Raw genomic sequence first — 20,984 nt, 5'->3', positions numbered from 1 at the left:
ACTTTTGTTTTTAGCACATACTGTGATTTGGGTAAAAAGAAACGTAGACAGGAAGGATGGCAGAAAGGACCGGAAAATATTGTGATAATCAGGGGAGAAAAGATGGAGGTTTCAACTACAGTAGTAGCAGAAACAGGAAGAAGAGAGCCGACATGGAGAAAGCAGGAGTTATGGTCCTTGGTTCCTGGAAGTGAGAACAAGAATCCTGGAAGATAAAGTCAAAAGCAAGGGTACTAGTTCCAGGCAATATAGTGTGTGTGACTACATGTATAAATGGACAATGGAGATGTGAGAGGTGGAAAGTAGAAATGGAGACAAAATCCAGAATAACTTACAGGATCAACTTCTTGCAGAGGTATAAAAGGAGACGCAGACAGAGACTGAGGATCAAAGAGGACTAAAAGTTGGAAGTTAGGGAGAAGAATAGAGAAGCAATCTGTGGAAACAGTACTAAACACTCCTTGTGACTATTTTGTTGGAGCAAGTCAGTGGGAAAGGCTTACAAAATAGTTGAAATGTGCTATTAAAGAAAGGGTAAAAAGCCAAGGTTAGAGATTTTTTAATTTAAATGTCATTTGTAAATTAGTAGCTAAAGCTTTGCAAGTGGATAAGCTCCCTGGGGCACTGGGAACAGAGGGAGAAGAGAAGAAAGGCCAGAGTGTTTTGGGAAACACGCACAGTTAAATTCAAAAGAACCAAGACCCAAAGAGATATGAGAAGTAGGAAAGTATGGTAGTCAGGAGCCTAGATTAGAATGAACATTAAAAAGAAAGAGATTTTTCCCAATGTCAACATCAATGAAAAGAAATGTAAGACCCAACAAAAAGTCATGCCTCAACAAAATTATAAATTGTATCATTGAGATGGACCCTATGAGTAGGGTCCATCAGAATGGTCATGGTAAGGAAGGTCCATTAGATGAGATGATTCTTTTAAAGAGCATTTTTTGATATCTACTATGTGCCAGCGGCAGATGTCTAAAACTGAATAATAGAAATTTTAAAAGAAATCTATGTTGTCTAGAATCTCAACAATAATTTGGATTATTTTCAGTTTACTTCATTAATATATTTTAAAGGCTGTTTTGTTAAGTTTCCCCCAGAACTTACCATGAGACTGAATCAAGTGAAAGTAGTCCACTGGGGAAGGTGATCTCACAAAATTTCCACAGAGGAAGGGAGAAGTAACGGAAAGAGGAGGAAAGAAAAGGCTGGCCATAAAGAAGGCCTTATAAAGCCAAATGAATCTCAGTTGCACTGGCAAACTCTAAGAGAAGGTGTAGAATCCTCTTCAGAACAGAGAGGCAAGGAAGTGGGAGTATTTATCCACCAACTTCTGTCCCTCATTGGTTGAGCATTAGTTCAGGGAAAATTAGTTCTCCAACACTTCCAACTTGCCTGCCTTATGGGGAGTTTGCTCCTGAGGCTGGGAATAAAGTCCTCTACTAGAAAGTCATAGATGTTTCCACCAAGCAACCTTTGACTATACAGATAAATGCTAGAGACATATGGGTAGGGGTGGATTTGCTACAAGGTGTGTACACCATGAGGTTGGAAGACTCTGGCCATGAATGGGATCAGAGAAAAAGTTAGATCTGGAAGGGGAGAGATGGAGACACCTAGTAAGTCTGATATTTTCCTATGATATGGAACAGGAACCTCTGATTCCTTCTTCAAGCACATTTTTTTCTTAATGTATTTATTTGACAGTGAGAGAGAGAGAGAGCAAGAAAGGGAACACAAGCAGGGGGAGTGGGAGAAGGAGAAGCAGGAGGTAAGCTCCCCTGCTTAGCAGGGAGCCTGAAGCAGGGCTCAATGAACCCAGGACCCTGGATTCCTGACCTGAGCTGAAGGCAGATGTTTAATGACTGAGCCACCCAGGCACCCCTTAACCACATTTTTATGATGGTAACTACCTTAAAAATTTTAAGGTGCAATTTAATGCCTGCATGATTTCATTATTAAGTCAATGAAATGTCATCTATAGCACCCTTTATATGTGTATTTCCTATTTGGAGAATTCAATGTCATAAATGTCATATGGGAAAATAAAACAATCTATCCTGATTGAACAGCATTGATAAAATGAGACTTCTCCATCAAATTTCATTTGTTGAATTTAACAGCTTGCACTGAATTTACTATTATGTAGTAAGTAATGTGGGACCTTATTTATGTTCTATTTAATTAAGTATGCATGTTGTGTAATTCCAGCAGTGGGCTGTATTACACTAGGTAGCTACTGACAGCTGATATATTCAAAAGCAAGAGAAGGCAAATGTCACTTAAATTCCAGACATCCAATCTTGGAAATAGTCACTGATATTTGACACTTATTAGGCACTCATCATGTGCTAACATAGAGAGATTTAGCATATAACAAAGACCTTTGTCCTTAGAAGATAATGGGAAAACCTCAAAGACATGATACATAAGTACAGAAACGCTAAAGCACCTCCAAGACAAATATTGATCACAATTTAAAGTGATTTTTAAATTGTCTTCCTTGTCAGCAGTCCTTTGATTTTTTCAATGAATAAAATTGCTGGAGTTCTAAAAACATGAAGTTTGTGTCACCGTGATAGCATTTAATGTAAGTTATTCCTTGGTGCATACGTGGGATGTTGGAGAGAAGACTAGGCTCACTCTCTCACTCAGGGGTGTACAATTATACCTGAAAAACCTGAAACTTACAATGTATCATGGACGTTTGGAGCCTCTGATCCTTAATTTTATGTGTCAACTTGGTGGGTATTTTGGATGAGACGAACATTTTTAAAAATTAATTTGTTTATTTAATTGACAGAGAGAGAGAGAGAGAGGAAGAGAGGGAACACAAGCAGGGGAGTGGGAGACAGAGAAGCAGGCTTCCCGCTGAGCAGAACCCTGGGATCATGACATGAGCCAAAGTCAGCCTCTTAATGACTGAGCGCCCCAGGTGCCCGGAGATTAACATGTGAATCAGTGAACTCTGGGTGAAACAGATTGCCCTCTGTAATATGGGTGGGCCTCACCTAACCAGTTGAAGGCTTGAAAAGCACAAAAACACTGGCCTCTCCAAGCAACAAACTTCATCTGCACCATTGGTTCTGCTGGGTCTCTGCCTACCAATCTTTTGACTAGAAGTGCACTATTGTCTCTCCTGGGTCTCTAGCCTGCTGGTGAACATGGAAGATTTTTGACTGGCCAGTTTCCATAATTACATTAGCCAATTCCTTATAATAAATCTCCTTTTCCCTCTCTTCTTCTATCTCTCCCTCGGACCCACATCTGCTCCAATGACGGTATTAACTACATGTTGTTTTAATGATTCGATAATGGCAGTAACATGAAGTATTTCACAAGATAATAGGGTGTGGGCAAAAGATTATTTATTTCTATGTTTGGTGTGTTATATAATTCCAAGAATAACTTTTTGTCAAATCAATTTGTTTGGGGTTTTTGTATAGCTTATATTCTCAAAATGATCTATATACATCCAAATGCCTGGGCTGCAAAGGCTTCCTGCAGAAGGTGGCATATTGCTAATGCACTTCAAGATGGGAACTTGAACGATATAAAAAGGATTTGACATCTGGCATGGTGACTCAATTAATTACTGTGTTGGATTAATTAGTTTGCTGAATCTCCAGAGCCAACACGGAGTCTGAGCAGAGTTACATTACACTGGTTGGCAAATAAGCACTTTAGGAGTGTGCTAATTCCAAGTTTTGATTCAAGGTTGGGTAAAGAAGGGTTAGGAGGCTACATATTTTACGATAAGGAAAAATGTATCTTCCTGATATAAAATATATGTTGAAGTCCTGTCCAGATTATAGAGATAATGAAATTGGGGGAGCCTTTAAATTAACTTGTAACTCTACCAACAGTCTACGAAGTACATAACAAATATTTTGCCTAAGGTAAGAAAAAAAGAGCACACCTCTAATGCACATTTTCTCCAGAGAGTTTTATAAATTTAGAATTTAAGTGAAGAAATCCTGAATAATTTTATCATGTTCCAGTCATGTTACAGATGCTCTTGAAGAAGACAGTGTGGCACAGTCCTTAAAAGTACCGAATCTGAATCAAAAGACCGGAGCCTTTATTTTCTTATCTAAAAATACAATTTTAAATAGACCCAAATTCGCAGGTTTGTTTTGAGGATTAGATGAATGAACCCATCTTGAATTCTTTCTACAGTGGATAGGAAAGAATGAGGACGTACTGTTTTATATAGGAACAGCAGTATCAACGGTAGTACCAGGGGTATTTAATGACAAAGTCAAAAGTAATTTCTGGAAAAGACTGTCATTACAACAGAAATATACTTTAAAGTGTATTTTCGCAAAGCAACTAGCTTTTTATTTTTCTTTCTTTTTTTTTATTTTCTTTTTTTTTTTTTTTTTTTTTAAATTTAACAGACAGAGATCACAAGCAAGCAGAGAGGCAGGCAGAGAGAGAGGGGGAAGCAGGCTCCCTGCTCAGCAGAGAGCCCAATGCAGGGCTCAATCCCAGGACTCTGGGACCATGACCTGACCGAAGGCAGAGGCTTAACCCACTGAGCCACCCAGGCGCCCCACAACTAGCTTTTTAAATAGAGAAAAATACTATAGTATAAGGGAATCACATGAACCAAATATTTAAACCCTAAGGCAAAAGAAGAAAACCAGAGTATTAAGTTATGTTCTTTAAAAATCGATTACCCACTACAGGGTTTTGATACCTTAAAGTGTATTCAGTCTTCCAGTAATATCAAAAATTCTGAAAACTTTGTATCTATAAACTGAATCCTTTAAAAATATTAAATATGGCACAAAATAGCCTTAGATTAGTACAGGAGTATTGAAAAAGAAAATCTGTCTAAAAATAGGAAATTATTTCATTGAAAAATTCACCTTTCACAAAAAGGTTTATTTTCCACCCATCACAATTTAGTATATGCTAAAAATGTATAAAAGTACCACCCTACATATATAAACACATATATAGATAGAGAATTATATAATGATTAATCAAAAATTGAATTTTCATATAGATAGTATCTTGGTGAGATAAAAGGGCAGTACGCTTTTGAAGAAATATCAGAGAAATAACGAAAGTTTATGTTGGTGACTGATATGCAGTGGTAAGTATCTGATTGCCTAAAACACCTTTTAAGTAAAGCTAGAGAACCAATAGAAACCTCCAGATAAAATGGGTTTAGAATAGCATGTAACTTGGGGTGCCTGGGTGGGTCAGTGGGTTGGGGCCTCTGCCTTCAGCTCAGGTCATGATCCCAGTGTCCCGGGATCAAGCCCTGCATCTGGCTCTCTGCTCAGCAGGGAGCCTGCTTCCTCCCTCTCTCTCTGCTTGCCTCTCTGCCTGCTTGTGATCTCTCTGTCAAATAAATGGATAGAATCTTTAAAAAAAAAAAAAAAAAAGCATGTAACTCAGCTGTGTAGACAACCTTCCTGTCGCCTTCACTTGAGAAATGTGTGTGGTAAATATTGTTCTCTCAAAGGAGTCAATAGAACAGTCCAATTAATACAACATAACTATCCAAGGATGACCACATCTCAAAGCTTTTTTTGAAGGTAGGTGCACTGGACCACGAAGAATTAAATTGCCCTGATTATTAAATATTTAGCTTGGTCTATCAACCCATTTGGTTCTTAAATACATGTGAAATCTACTTCATCTTTTTATGGACAAACGGGTGGATTTAGGAAGTAAAAATCACACCTAGAATCTCCCATGTTGTTTAGAAGTTTGGTGACACAAATAGGTCTCATGTATTCCAGTCATTGCTTTTAACGGAACCAATAACCTCGGTCTCATCCACATGGCACTGAATAAGCAGAGATCCGCACGTACAAGTTTCTTTCGTGGGATAGACCTGAAGAAGAAGCTCTTACACGTCACAAATTGAAGAAGGAATGCGATGTTGCTGAGTTCCGTGCTTTTGTCCAAACCCCTCTGGGAGTTTTTATGTCCCTACAGTGCAGACTGCATCATTTAGCTGCTGTGAGATCTTCCCATATAAATAGCGTTTAGAGAGAAAGACTTTCATTTCATATACATAATTTGTGGCTCTCCTGAATAATATAAAACATTTTTCTTCCCAACTTTTATCACTTGTGTTATCATTTAAATAGGAGAGGTCCTCATGCCCTAATCCCTGGAATTTGAGAATGTTACTTTACACAGCAAAAGGGAATTAAGGAAGCAACTGTCATTAAAATCGCTAATCAGCTGACCTTAAAATAGGACCATTAGCCTACATTAGCCGGGTGGGCCCACTATCATCACAGGTGTTCTTAAATGTGAGAGGAATACAGAAGACTCAGAGTCAGAATGTGGATATGGTGAAGACTCAATCAGCCATTGCTGGCTTTGAAGATGGCAAGGAGCCATGATCCAAGAGAGGTGGGCAGCCAGGAAAAGCTGGGAATGTGAAGGAAACAGATTCACCCCTAGAGACTCCAGAGAGGAACTCAGTCCTGCAGTTACTGAATTTTAGCCCGGTGAGATTCATGTCCGACTTCAGACTGCAGAAATGCAAGATGATACATTTGTGTTGTCTTAAGGCCACAGAGTTTGTGGTAGGTGATTTGCTACAGCAGCAACAGAAAACTAAAATATGCAATAAAGAAATGAAGTGTAAAGGTATCCACACTTTCCACTACTTTTTAAAACAATGAATTCATCAATTATCCCTATAAGCTTACCTAGGGGAAGTTTTTACAGAGATTTTCCAAAGAGGTTAACAAAAATTATTATGCTGATCATTCATCTTTGCTCTTAAAGTTACAAATAATATTACCAAGGAATAACAAGGTTGTTTATTTCTTGTTCTTCATGTAAACCTGTAATGTATGACAATTAATTTGTCATCTTAAAAATAAACGCATTTGTATATATTATTAAGTGTGAGTAGTATTAGTCTGGCTAAGCAGATAAAGCAACAACCTTATAAATTACCTTACTAAACAACCATTTAGTATGATTAACCTGTTTCCTTCTAAATTCTGCATGTGTTACTGTCAGAGACAGACCACTTGGAAAACATCCAAGTTTTGTGGTCCATGAAAAAGAAAAAACAAACTGTTATTTTTAGTGATTTCCCTGGGAAGCAAGCAGAGATCATTTCTGAGCTATGACAAAATACTGAGTCAACCGTCTCAGAACATCCACATACCAAGGAATTATTATTCAGGTCCATCTTCCCAGCAAATGGCCCCCAGGTTGTTCCCACAGGAAGTTGCTGCCGACTCTGGATTTTCCGTTCTCCGTCTTTCTGAAATACCTCCAGCTCTCCTGCAGACAATGAAAACAAGAGGTGTTTGGAGTACTTTCACGTGTGCCTTACCCACAGCCACCTCTTTTTGTGTGTTTGCTTTACACACGCGATATTCTCGGGATTTGTATTAAGATCATTAATTACGCTTGTCTGAAAAACAACTGATCTTGCTATTCTGAGAGGAAAAGAAAACTTGTCCTTAGAATTGTATTTGGAATTTAGTCCAACTTCTTTCTACACCTCATCTACAGAAGTCAATTCTATTTAGTAAGTCCTGTTATTATTTAGTGAAATAATAACACCTTAAAAGGCACTGCTCTAATGTAAAAAACAAGTAGGCAAAAAACACGAGGACAATGGCGCTGAGTTAAAATTTTATATCTGATCATCAATGTAATTAAAATTTTTAATTAAAGATATATACCTTATGCAATAACTTTATTATAGTTATTTAAGACTCGTGTTAAACAATATCTGGTGAGTTTTTGAAAGCACTGGGTAATTTTCTGAAATTACTACTAGTTTTAAGGGATGAAATACAATGTACAAAAAGTAGAGATGTACATTTTCCCAAATTAAAAAACTGCTTAGTCAAATTCATTACCTTTTAACTTTTGGTACTTGATGCAGATTCTTTGTTACCAAAACAGTTTGGACCAAAAAAAAAACTTATAAAACAGCCAGTTTGGGATGGTCTTCTTCTTTTCATTCCCTCCAGGTTATTACATTAGGATCATTAAAGGGAAATAGGAAGTAAAGACAGTATAAATACTGGCATAAAGTAGGAATTCATAAAATGCTCACTTAATTAATTTATCTAAGACATAAATGAATTATTAAAAAAATAAAGTCTTCAAAACTTCAAAGAATAACCATCAGCCTAAAAACTGGGATAAACAAACCAAAAAAATCTCAATCAGAAATTGGAGTCTTTCCCTTTAAATAATTAAAACTATGATATTTATGTCCTGATAGTATTACCATACCGTATTATCATAGCAAAAGCTTTATATTTCAAAACATTAATCTTAATAATATAACTTATTATTTTTATTTATTTATTTATTTATTTTTAAGATTTTGTTTATTTATTTGAGAGAGAGAGATCACAAGTAGGCATAGAGTCAGGCAGAAAGAGGGGGAAGCAGGCTCCCCGCCAAGCAGAGAGCCTCATGTGAGGCTCGATCCCAGGACACTGAGACCATGACCCGAGCTGAAGGCAGAGGCCCAACCCACCGAGCCATCCAGGTGCCCCAACTTATTATTTTTTAATTGATATTTCTTCTCACCTGGCTCAAGAGTAGATATGAAAATGGGAAGGAATGGATTAATAAGAAGTATAACTAGAAGCCCACATACAACGGATAGCTGAGAAAAGTTCTAAATAAAACACAATGTATTCAGTAATTACATTTTCTAAATGACATGTAAGTCATGGTAGATCATATATTCTAAAATTTTTGCCTTACTCTGGCCTTCATTTCTTTCCAAGTCTATAACTTGAAATATGTAGATTTGATCTTGTTGTTTTTACAAGCAGTACCATCAACCTGAGTTCAGTTAGATATCTCCTCCATTCCTTTACATTTGTGTCTCCTCCATTTAACACCAGTTAAAAATACCAGATATTTCTTTTCACATTTTTATTACTGCTCATCCTGAAAACTGAAATCAAAGTATGTAAATCACAGTCAGTTAAATATTGTGTCATGGTTCCATTATGCCCATTATGAAAATGTAAATTTATCTGTATTGGGACAATGACGATACAATGGAAGTAACAATCCCAGGTTCACTGTAAACAATGTCAATTCAAGGACAACACCTCCATTCTCCCTTCTTCTCATACTCCCTCTCTCTCTTACTTGTCAAATACACTAAAAATGGAAAAACTCATTAAACTCACTAAGATAGGCACACACATCCCCTTCCTTTTCTTTTCATTCTGATATACTGGTATGATGATCAGTAATTAGGAAAACGGACCGCTAAAACATTCTATAAGTCTGAGTTTCTGAAATGTTGCTTTATAAATAAGATACTTGCAACAAATAATGTATTAATGCTTAAGTATCAAATACAGAGTCCAGAAAATATGGGAAAAAATAATTTGTTTTCTGTAGATAGAATAACAAACCCATTTCTGAGATTTTCCCCTGAAAATGTTTTTCATCCTGTACAATCTTTTTGGTTAATGCAGTGGAATCAGAGGCCTCATTCACAAAATTCTCCAACACAGAGGACAGCTGGCAATCTAATATGATGTCAGGGATGACTCAGTGGAAAATGTCCCTCAATGTATATACTCATATTCATATGTGATCATGTACTTGCTTAAATCTTTAAGATTTTTTTTTTCTATTTGAAAAGAAACTTTAATTTCTGGTAGTTCTTTGAGTTTTTCAACCATACTTCCTTAAATTTTAAGCAATGTCTTTACAAATTATCATTTAAATATAAAATACATGTCAATTCCTCTGCTAAACACTAGGTAAAAATATTTTTCTCAATGTAAAAATGATGCCCAAATAATTTGTTTTTACACACCAAAAAAAAAAAAAAAAGTCATGTCACATTTAAGTCACATTTAAGAGAAATCAGAGGATCTTTGAAAACCTTTAAAAAAAAAATAATTCGTCCTCTCTTTGTGCCATTGACATTTTTCATTTGAAAAGGGTTCAGACTCAGTCAAGCAGTGACTTCTTATCTACACCTGTGGATTTACAAGTAGCTCTTTCTTTTAATGGATTAAGAACTACAAACTTAGGGCAGATCATAAAGTGATACCTAAATATCACCGAAGTTCTTGAGGTGTCTTTGCCTATGCATTAAAATTTTAAGCAAACCAAAACTACTTTTACGACCGTAACAGAAGACCCAATAACTATTCAGGCTAACAAGACAATCTTTTCAACTTTATTAGGCAAACAGGCAAATCCCAGTCTTCTTTCTTGCTTATAAGGAAGTTATTTTGAGATTTAGGGAAATCCATTCTGTTGCTGAGGTATTTAAATAAAAATATTCATTTATTCACAACAGTGTTAAAGAAAACCTCAAGCACAAGGCAAATAATTAGCATTTACACACTACCAAGGCTGCACAGGTTAATAATAGAAAAATAAGACATTGCATAAATGGAAGTTATATTTAATTTAACTTCGATGTTGCTTAGCAATATACTATTTAAATTTTTCTAAGATTAATAAGTGTCATGAAATAGAGAAAACATTATTGCACTAAAAACAAGATTAACTTTTAGCCAACTCTATCAATAACCAGCTAAAGGACCTTGAATAGAAAAATTATCTTTTCTGAGTCTTTGTTTTGTCCTTGGTAAAGAGGGTTTTGCACTCACTTGCTACTTGGTAAGGTGTCCATGACACCATGATTTTCTTTCCCCAGATGTATCATGAGGGGTAAAAAGAACACTGGGATTGTAGGTCAAAGACCCACGTCTAATAGTTTATCATGAAAATAGATGTTTAACTTGAAAAGATCAGATATTCTAAAATCAGGAAACAGATCTCCAATTCTTAATTTGTTTATTCATTTGTTTTTGCCTCCATGCATTAGTTTATTTATTCTTTCATTCTACTAGTATTTATTTGGTATCTACCAAATATTAGGCAGTAGGTTATGCCCAAGCATAAAGCCACAAACAAAACAAGCCTGGACCCTGGACAAATTTCAAGAAATGTAACCCATAAGACTTGGGAAGTAGACATCATAGAACCTAGTGATTATTTAGATTTTAGGAGTTAGAGAAGGGAAAATCCAACAATAATGTTCAGGTATCTGGCTTAAGTAAGCAGGCCAATGGTCATTACCTTTTGAGATAAGGATCACATGCCAAAAAAAAAAAAAAAAAAGATTTTAAGGATAAAGTGAGGAGTTATAGTTTGGAAATATTGAGGTCAAAGTGGCTATAAGTGGGCATCTGGGTGGCTCAGTGGGTTGAGCATTTGCCTTTGGCTCAGGTCATGATAACAGGGTCCTGGGACCGAGTCCCATATCCTGCTCCCTGCTCCATGGGAAGCCTGCTTCTCCCTTTGCCTCTCTCTCTCAATCTGTCTCTCATGAATAAGTAAATAAAATCTAAAAAAAAAAAAAAAAAAATGGCTGTAAGGAAGGCAAGAGGTGGGGAGGTACAAGCCTGGGACTCAGAAGCAAGGTCTTAACTAGAGTGATAAATTTTGGTATTTTATTCATTAATTAAAATCCGCTTGCCTATGGTAACAAAAGCCATAGATTGTTCATCTGGGACAGAGTGTATCAGAGTAAAGTAAGAAGACCTAGGGCAGAGTTCTAAGGATCTTCAAAAGGCAGAGTGATAGAGGAGCAGGCTCAGAAAACTAGAAGTGGGGTGCCTGGTTGGCTCAGTCAGTTGAGCATCTGACTCTTGGTTTCCGCTCAGGTCCTGATCTCATGGGTATTGGGACTGAGCCCAACTCCATGCTCAGTGGGAATCTGCTTGGGGATTCTCTCCCTCTGCCCCTTTCTCTGCTCTCTCTCTCTCTTTCAAGTAAATATATATAAATCTTTAAAAAAGAAACAGAAAAAATGCAAGAGAATAAAAAGAAACTGGATATAGCTGCCAACGGGTTGATTGAGAATGTGTAAAGGAGGAAGGATGAATCAAGTAACCTGAAAATCCATGAGAGTGAGAAAAGAACCAGAAAGATTCCTTTTGATGACATGGAAATCATGTGTATCTGGAGTGAAAGGAGTTTGGAGGCCAAACCCCAGATTGGAATGAGTTTAAACCTGACTGGGAGAAGTAACTGTCAGTTGAACAAGTCATATGACGACCATGAACTCAAGCCATGTGATTCTTAACCCTTTGAACTTCAGTTCTGCATTCAAAAAAGGAATTCCTATGACTGCTGGGAGGTTTAATTCACACAACATGCAAAGAGCCTACTAAATATTTACTACTTCACCAAGAAGACACCGAAGCAATCTGAGAGCATGTCCACATACTTCCATCATCCCCTCTAACCATTCTGCAGTGTCTGTGGTCACAGCCCCTCTTACCACTTCCACCCACAATACTGCCCACACCTTGGCTCATCTCCCTTTCAAAAATCTTCTGGATTCCCCTTTCTTAGCAGCATTCCCCAGGTTCATTAACTCAGATTTAGATTATGGACCAGCCTCATTTCACTCGACAGCTCCAATTCAGGTTCCAAATTCCTGTCAGGATAAACTTACTACAAGTCCGTGGTCACGTACTGTGGTAAAACTTTCTCTCGTAGCTCCCTTTTGACCAACCCAACTTGAGCATCTGTGCCTGAATCTTAACCACAAAACTGCTCCATGGTGTCTTCTGTTCTGCTCTTCAGAATATATACATTTTTTCCCATCCAGTCAAGAAAGTCTTCCTCACTATACCTTCCTCCTCATGCTCCGTTTAACCCCCATCTTTCTGAGACTTGTTATTTCTACCTGGCAGATACTCTGTACTCCTGGCTGCCTTGGTAAACTCCACTAATGTTGCAAGATCAAACCCAAAGCTATTCTCTTTCCCCAGATGTCTTTGAACTCCAGAACAAGCTGTCCTAGCACTCCCAAGGCATTTATAAGCCAATGCTACATACAATGTTGCAGTTAACGACTCCCTAGTGCTCTCCCTTTGATAACCCTTTTCACTTCAAGAGGAATATAAGCATCTTAAACTACAGGTATAGTTTTTAATTTCCATATAGCCTCTGGTAACCAATATAACATGTGGCATATGGTAATGGCAAAATATAAACTGAGCATAGTCGATTGGATAAAGATTTTCTTAAGTTCATAGACTTAATTTTAGTGGAGTTAAAGTTGATTTTGAGGACATAAAAAGTTGCCTTCATCTGTGTCTTCTCTTTGTATTACAACGACCATATATTTCATTTGCTCAGCATTTTACCCCATTTATTTACGTTACCTCTTCTGTAAAATATGGAGCAGGCTGAAAAAATAAAGGTTTTTCTTTTCCTCTCAGCCAGTTCATATTTTTATAGCTATTCCTCAAAAAGAAGCTTTTTTTTTTTTTTAACATGCTGCGTAAGTTCACACAAAATATTTGAGACACATAGGATGGACTAATCAATTTTGGTAAAAGATAATATTGTTAGTGCTGAGGGCTGTTTCTCTTATCTTCTTGATAATGCATACTTTTAAAAGTCTGTGATTACTCAAAGACTTATGATAGCCTCACCGAAAAAAAAAAAAAAAAAAAGCCCTAAGTCCGAAATCACTACCAAACATACTGCAGCTTTTAAGATATCAAGCCACCTTTTTTTTTTTTTTTTTTTTTTTTTTTTTTTTGCGCAAATAAAAGAAATTTGCTGGTGGAAAGAAAATACTTAAAGTCAAGAGAGATACCCTCAAATCTTATTTTACTGAAGGTACAATGGAGCCATTGTTTTGTTTCTTTTACATAGGGTCCCTTTGATGCCTTTTAGAACGCAAAGTTTATGAAAACGGTAGTGTACCAAAGGCGAACACACAAGCTGTGGGTCTTTTAGCATGGTTATCAGCCATCCTGCTTCAACTGAATTCAGTATTAAATTGATGACATAAATGTATATGGCATTTAAAGGACATCCCTTAACTCCTGGCTCGGACTGCGTAGACGGACATGGTTGCCGATAAACGAGATGACAGAAGATCCTATTTCATTTGCTGAAAATAAAATTTGGATTGGTTTGAACTTGGGTTTGAAATATATAACCAAATTTTAAAACGGACCACATGAATTAGTTCATAATGTTTATCAGGCCTGACTACAACAGAAGGCTATAGCGTCAGAAGCCGTATTTATATTTTCTCCATGGTTGGAAAACATTATACATCATGGTATCAAACATGGACAGCCCCGAAGTCATGCTGAGTTCAAAAAGCGCTCAAAGATTCTAAAAATCTCAAAACATTTTCAAAGTCAGCCAAGGTGGCTGAAGTATGGCCGAGCTCCCGCTATTTTATGGTTTAACCATTTAACAGCTGCCCGCCGGATACAGAAGAGGAGAGATGATCATTTCGCTGCTGATTATCTCCACAGCCAAACCGCAGCTTCGCCACTATATGTGTGTTTCCTCAGGCACTAATAACAGCATGTTTCATCTGCATTTTTAGACAAATAGTGCCATTTATATCATGCTGCATTGAGCCATCTCAAAGCGCGTTTTGGCACAGGAAATGATAGTTGTCCGTAAGTGGCTTTCACATCGCCTTCTAGGGATGCCTTTTCTAATTTTCCTTCTCAATTTTTGAGCCATACAGTCATAACGCACACTAAACTACAGTTTTGAACATAAACTTGAAATACGACATTCCCTATTCAAGTACTCCAGTCAAACCCTGATAAATCAGGCTGGCCATGGAGTGATCTTATCCCTTCTGACTCTTTAATAAATCGAACCTTGTAAGTTCGTACTGTTGGAAGTTGTCACTAAATGAAATTGTGACCTTATCCGGCACATGAACTTATCCTGCTGACAACTACATTTATTGTGTGGATAAGGAAGGGAGAAAAAAGAAAAAAAAAAAAAAAAGAATAAAGAAAAAAATGAGATATTTGATAATTCTGATCTTAGCCATATGTAATTCTAACAGATGGGATCTTTTTGATGTTCCATTAATGATTTGCCAAAGATGAGTCTCTATTTAGAGAAAAATGCTCACCCTAGGTGAGTGCTGGGGGCCACTGCAGATGTTATTAAAAGTACATGAAGAGGTCCTGGGTGACAGCAGCGAATCAGAAGCTATTAGTCTAACACAAAGAGCCCTGAATTAGCTTGTAATTGCACTGGAAAAGATAACATAATGGTGGTGGCAAAATAGAAACATTCCCTTTTCATGCATTCACTGACTACAAACTCCAAAACAAGACACTGGAATGGCCTAAAACCTAGAGCAAGTTAAATCACTGCATTTTTCAAGAATAAAAACATACCCTTTGGCTATAGTTCTTAAAACGTCATAGAAATCAATGTGTATGGCATTAAGAAGCAAATTTACATGCCTATGCTACCCTAGATCAGCCTGTAATACAAACTCGGGCGTCTTTTACTTTCTGATTCTGGCTGGCTTTGAGAATTCATTCTGAGGCTGTGATAGGTTTGGATATTCTTTCTACCGTAAGGCCTACTGAAACCTGTAAATTATCATCTTCGAGAGAGAGAAATAGAAGAGAGAAAATGTGGTTCTAGGTAGTTAGATCATGGGTAATAAAGTAGAAAATTCAAGATGTTTTTAAATTTTAAAATTTAAAAGATGGTTTAAGATTCAAGATGCTTTTAAAACCATGATGTGAAATAAAACCAGAAAGACTTCACCTGCCTATTCACATATAAAATCAAACTTTGTGTGCAGAAACCAAGCTCAAGATGTGGGGGGGAAGATCTCCCCTATTTTGTCCTTTGCCCTATAGTCTATTAATGCAAACAAAAAAACAGCTCATCCCAGGTGTCTGAAAATAGTCACCTGGGGTATGACTGGCTTTTGCAAATGTTTGGAAGTGTCACTGCAAGGCGGAGCTGAAGTTTCTGGACTCCTTTCAGCTGCGGGGAGGAGGGAGAAGGTAGTTACCACTCTTGCTCAAGCAACCTGGCACAGTGTGCTTCTTTGCTGCCAGAAACCCTCCCTGACCTTCTAGACACCACTCCTTGTCACGGGCTGACCCAATCCCACTTCCTGATTGAAATCTTGAGACACAGAGCGGGGTGTGCTTTGGAAGCTATGGAGAGGGAGGAAACATCACGGAGGGGAAAGGTCTGGGTTAGCAGACACAGAAAACAGCAGCGGAGAAGCAACATCCAAAAGTTAGTTGACAGGAGGTCGACCTATGGACTGGAAGTCCATAGAAGGGGCAAGGTCGAGCTATGGACAGGAGGTCCATAGAAGGGGCAGGGTCTGTAGGGCCCTGGTGAGACAGAGAAGGCCTGTTTTCTTCAGGGGGAAAAACTCCAAAAGAGAAAATTTGGGGACACATCAACCATAGATCCTGTGTGACTAAAAACAAGTTAGAAATAGCTTTTAAAGAACATTTGCTAGAGATCATCAGTGGCCCTTATTGATGTCTGGAGTTCTAAATTTTAGGCAACATCGACTTCTGTATGTTAAAACTGCATACTTTCTCATAGGTTACATTACATATATGAATCTAGAAAAAGCGGGCACTCAATGGAAATTTTCACAAGTCATTGCTGTTGTTTAAACACCACTGGTTTGCTCAATAACCATATTAATCCAGATAGAGTCCTTTTTTTTTTTTTAACGTTGTGAAATGGTGTAGATGGAGATGAAAATATGCTGATGAGCTTTAACCGATAAACATTCTTAAGCACTGATTTTGATTAAGATGAGTTTCACCTGGAAGGAAATGTCTATGTTTGGCGTGGGGAGGTGACTTTTGAAGTACTCTCAGCCAAGAATAGAAATGTGCAGAAGACCAGTCTGAAAGTGATATTCCATTGTGGATTTTTAATTCTTTATCCAGCAAACAAGTACAAGTATCACTTTTTAAAAGAATATAGAGGGGGATATAGCACAATCAAGAGACCAAAAATTTAGCCAGTGAGTACAGATCCTAGAATACTCGAGTTCATACCTAAGATAATCACCAATTCACTACATAAAATATCAAAATGTTTTATGAAATCTTGATGTGGGTCTACAAATTTGGAGGAATAAAAGTTGTGCAGTATCAGTCACTTAATTCTCTTACTGTTTGGCATTCTTCAATAAATACAATACATGCGTATATTTATTTGGTTTGAAAATCCTTTCACCTACGGAAACATTAATATGTAGGCTATGATGCTGGCACAAAGTTGTTAATTTTATTTTATTTAAATTTTGAACTCATATTCCTGAAAATATCATTAATTTCAGAAGATACTTCCAAAAATATAATTCCTAGATCAAGAAAGCTGCTGTCATTTACTAGTAATTCTGAAGCCTTTTACTATTGCTTGTGTATCTTTACAGTTGTATACCTTCTTAAGTTACACATAACTCACAAGAGTAATTTTGCCAAAAGTAATCTTGACACTCTTTTTTTTTTTGAGTATAGTCATAGTCAATCTTTTGTATTTCAAAGCCCTTTGCTGTGTGATATATCGCTCTAAATACCCATCATTAGTGTTATGCTTAAACCTTACCATTTTGGGGGGATATCTGGGTGGCTCAGTCAGTTGAGCTTTTGCCTTCAGCTCAGGTCATTATCTCAGGGTCCTCGGCTGGAGTCCTCCATCAGGCTCCCTACCCGCCAGGAAGTCTGCTTCTCCCTCTGCCTCTGTCCCTCTTCCTACTCGTGCTCACTCTCTCTCTCTTTTACATAAATAAACTCCTTAAAAAAAAAAAAAACAAAAAACCTACCATTTTTTTTTGGAAGTCTCTTACCTCCTAAATGAATAAATAAACTCTTAAATGAAAAAAAAAAAAAATAACACGGATTGCATGGAGCCCTGTTATGCCGAAAATAAATAAAAAATAAATTAAAAAAAATAAAAACAAAAAAACTACCATTTTCTGGGAATTCTATCTGTTACCTCCTAAAGGAGCACCTCCCTGATTCAGACATCTTCTCCTGGCCGGAAGTTCAGGGGTGATGATCCCTTTGAACTCCTACAGTATTTGATTTTAACTCTAATATTTTTCATCATTGTCCTTATATTAGGGATCTGCATGCATTTATTATCTCTCTATGTGGTACTTCCTACATATCCCACAAAGCTTTGTACCTGGTAGAGCTGCAGAAACTATATATATCTTCACTGCTTTGGGGCTAAGTCATTGTTTCTAAGGAGGTCTTTAAATCATTCAATGTTGTATATAGTACTTTTTCACTTTATAATACCGCCATAATAGTTAGTTCCTTGAGAATGTAAGTAGAGTAGGTAAAATTGTACTATCCTATTTACTGGGCTGGGGCTTAAAATTAAAATAACTTATTTAAATCACAAAATTAGGAGTGAAACTAGGACTCCAACCCTGTTTTGCTGGTGTTCTCATGCTCATTTCAGTTTATCAGACTGCCTCTTTTAAAAAATTTTAACAACTTCACTAGGTGGAAGGATTGACCTCAAGCCCTAGTATCATATCAGCAACAATTAGAATGGATTCATTTATAAGATTAGCTGCCAGTCAATTTGGAAAGCAGAATGTGAGTGCCTGAAGGTTGGGGCCACAGGGCGCATTCTGAAGAAGGCAAGGTGGTAGAAAAGATTAAACAAACAAACCATTGAGCAAGCATTACAGGGCGGAGTGGCAAAATTATTGTATGATTATCAGAGTTCACAATAAACTTTTACATTTCTGTCCCCAAAATTCCAGAGAGATGAAATCTAAGATACACGGTTTTAAAACAGTGGAGTTTCCTACCTGCCCCCCCCATCCTTGGTGATCATTCTTCAGAGAAAGTACGTATGAAATAAATAAAATGAAAACTTGAATATCTGATTAAATATATCACATCAATACTAATGTAAGAAATGACATAAGCCTTCCTTCCTAATAATATAGGTATGAAAGACATTGTGAACATTCCAAAACAACTCCTTCCTTTTTCATTTGGTTGAGAGCATTTTCTCTGAAGAAAAATTCCTGGTGAGTAATTGTATATAGTGACCGCAAACTAGAATCTCCAATGCCCTCATGTTCTCCAGCTTATTTTACCTAAAATTAATGTATTTACAGTATCTCCAGCCTGTAAAATATTTCTGTATCCCACATTTAACACTCAGGGGGCTCAGCAGGACCGTGTGCTCTCCATTGTGATACGCTTATGTTATTCCTCTTGAATTCCTCTCTCTTTTTCTTCACTTTCCTTGGATCTGCTCGTTCCCAACATGAGTGAGATACAAAAATACCCAATCGTGAAGGAGGAAGAAAGGGAGGGAGAGAAGGAGGAAGAAAGAGAAAGAAAGAGGAAAGAAAGCAGCTAGGCGGGCTGGTAGGTATTATTATTTGCGTGTGTAGTTTCCAGAGATTCAGAACTTCTGGCACCATCTGAGGATTGATCCTTTCCTCCACGTAGAAGCAACTGCTTCTGAAAACATCAGTTCCAGGGAGGGACCCTTCATAGGAACTCTTGCCTAGGTTCATCTGGGACATGACCCAGTAGAGCTATGACAGCTCACCAGGTATTAAAATTCTGCAAGCAGAATTACTTTCAGACTATCTGTATTGATAAAACGGGACTCAGCAAAACTGTATTTAAAGAAGTACAGACTCATTTAAAATTATTTCTTGAACACATAATGCTAGGCACAATGCTGGATACTGGAAATGCAAGCATGAATCTGACGTGGATCTTCTCCTTATGCGACCTATTCTAATGGTGGTGAGATAATTATGACTCGACTTAGGAAGTTTTTGGTATGGCAAAAGATAAAATCTGACCAGCAAGAAATAAAGACTCCCAAGGAGGCAACTCAGAGAAATCAGGAATGGCATTTCAGAGGAGGGAAAGCTGACAAAAGACAGTATAAATCATCTCTGTCCTTTAATAGATCAGAAAGAATCTCTTTCATAATGAATACAATGTTAACATAAACATTTAAACACATCATTATTTACAAATAAAATTGTTTGTAAGGCAGAGGGTCAATGAATTAAAAAGAATTGCCTTGAGATAAAAGTAATCCCAGGTTGGAAGAAACAAATGACTGGAAGTTGCCATAAATAACAGTTTGAAGAACATGGAAATTATAGCTGATGGTAACAAATTCTGTTCAATATTGTAAATACATTAATTTTAGATAAAATAGTATTTGTTCCTCTTTTACTGTTTCTTTCTTTTTTAAACACACAGTAATTTGTTAATTTCAGATGTACAATATAGTGATTCAAAACTTCCATACAACACCCGGTGCTCACAGCCAGTGCCCTCCTCAATCCCCATGACCTATTTGGCCCCGCCCCCACCCACCTCCCATCTAATAACCATCAGTTTGTTTCTACAGTTAAGTCTATTTTTTGATTTGTCTTTCTCTCTCTTTCACCCTTTTCTTTCCCCGCTGCTTGTTTATTATTTTTTTCCTTAAATTCCACATACCAGTGAGATCATACAGTATTTGTCTTTTTCTGACTTTTTTTCACTTAGCATTACACTCTCCTAGCTCCATCCACATCATTGGAAATGGCAAGATTTCATTCTTTTCTGTGGCTGAATAATGTTCCTCCACACACAGATATATATTTATGTATGTGTATATGTACATATACACATACATATATACACGTACATACATATATCACATCTTCTTCATCCATTCATCATTCTATGGACATTTGGGCTGCTTCCATATCTTGTCCACTGTAAATAATGATGCTATAAACATAGGGGTACATGTATCCCTCTGAGTCAGTTTTCTATATTCTTCAGGTAAATACCCACTCTAATGCAATTCCTGGATCATAAGGTAGTTCTATTTTTGGCTTTTTGAGGAACCACCATACTTCTTCCCAGAGTGCTTGTACCAATTTGCATTCCCACCAACAGTGCAGGAGGGTTCCTTTTTCCACATCTTTGCCAACATCTGTTGTTTCTTGTGTTGTTATTTTTAGTCATTCTGACAGGTCTGAGGTGATATCTCATGGCCGTATTGATTTGCACTTCTGTGATGGTAGGTGATGATGAACATCATTTTGTGTGTCTCTTAGCCATCTGCATGTCCTCTTTGGAGAAATGTCTGTTCACGTCTTCTGCCCATTTTTTTGTTTGGATTTTTTTTTTT

At 37.1% G+C, this 20,984-nt stretch overlaps 1 protein-coding gene across 2 annotated transcripts in view; it reads right to left on the bottom strand.

Moving 5' to 3' along the window:
* The window catches only part of ZFPM2 (zinc finger protein, FOG family member 2), a 454,516-nt gene that overhangs the window by 220,171 nt on the left and 213,361 nt on the right, over nucleotides 1–20,984 (bottom strand). For both annotated transcript variants that reach the window (XM_032316567.1, XM_032316568.1), the window contains one exon: nucleotides 7,159–7,277. In XM_032316567.1, the coding sequence (XP_032172458.1) occupies nucleotides 7,159–7,277 (119 nt within the window). The remainder of the gene's footprint in view (nucleotides 1–7,158; nucleotides 7,278–20,984) is intronic.

Source organism: Mustela erminea, chromosome 16 (genome assembly GCF_009829155.1).
Source record: "Mustela erminea isolate mMusErm1 chromosome 16, mMusErm1.Pri, whole genome shotgun sequence".
Taxonomy (NCBI): Eukaryota; Metazoa; Chordata; class Mammalia; order Carnivora; family Mustelidae; genus Mustela; species Mustela erminea.
This window is presented reverse-complemented; position numbering and strand designations above follow the sequence as displayed.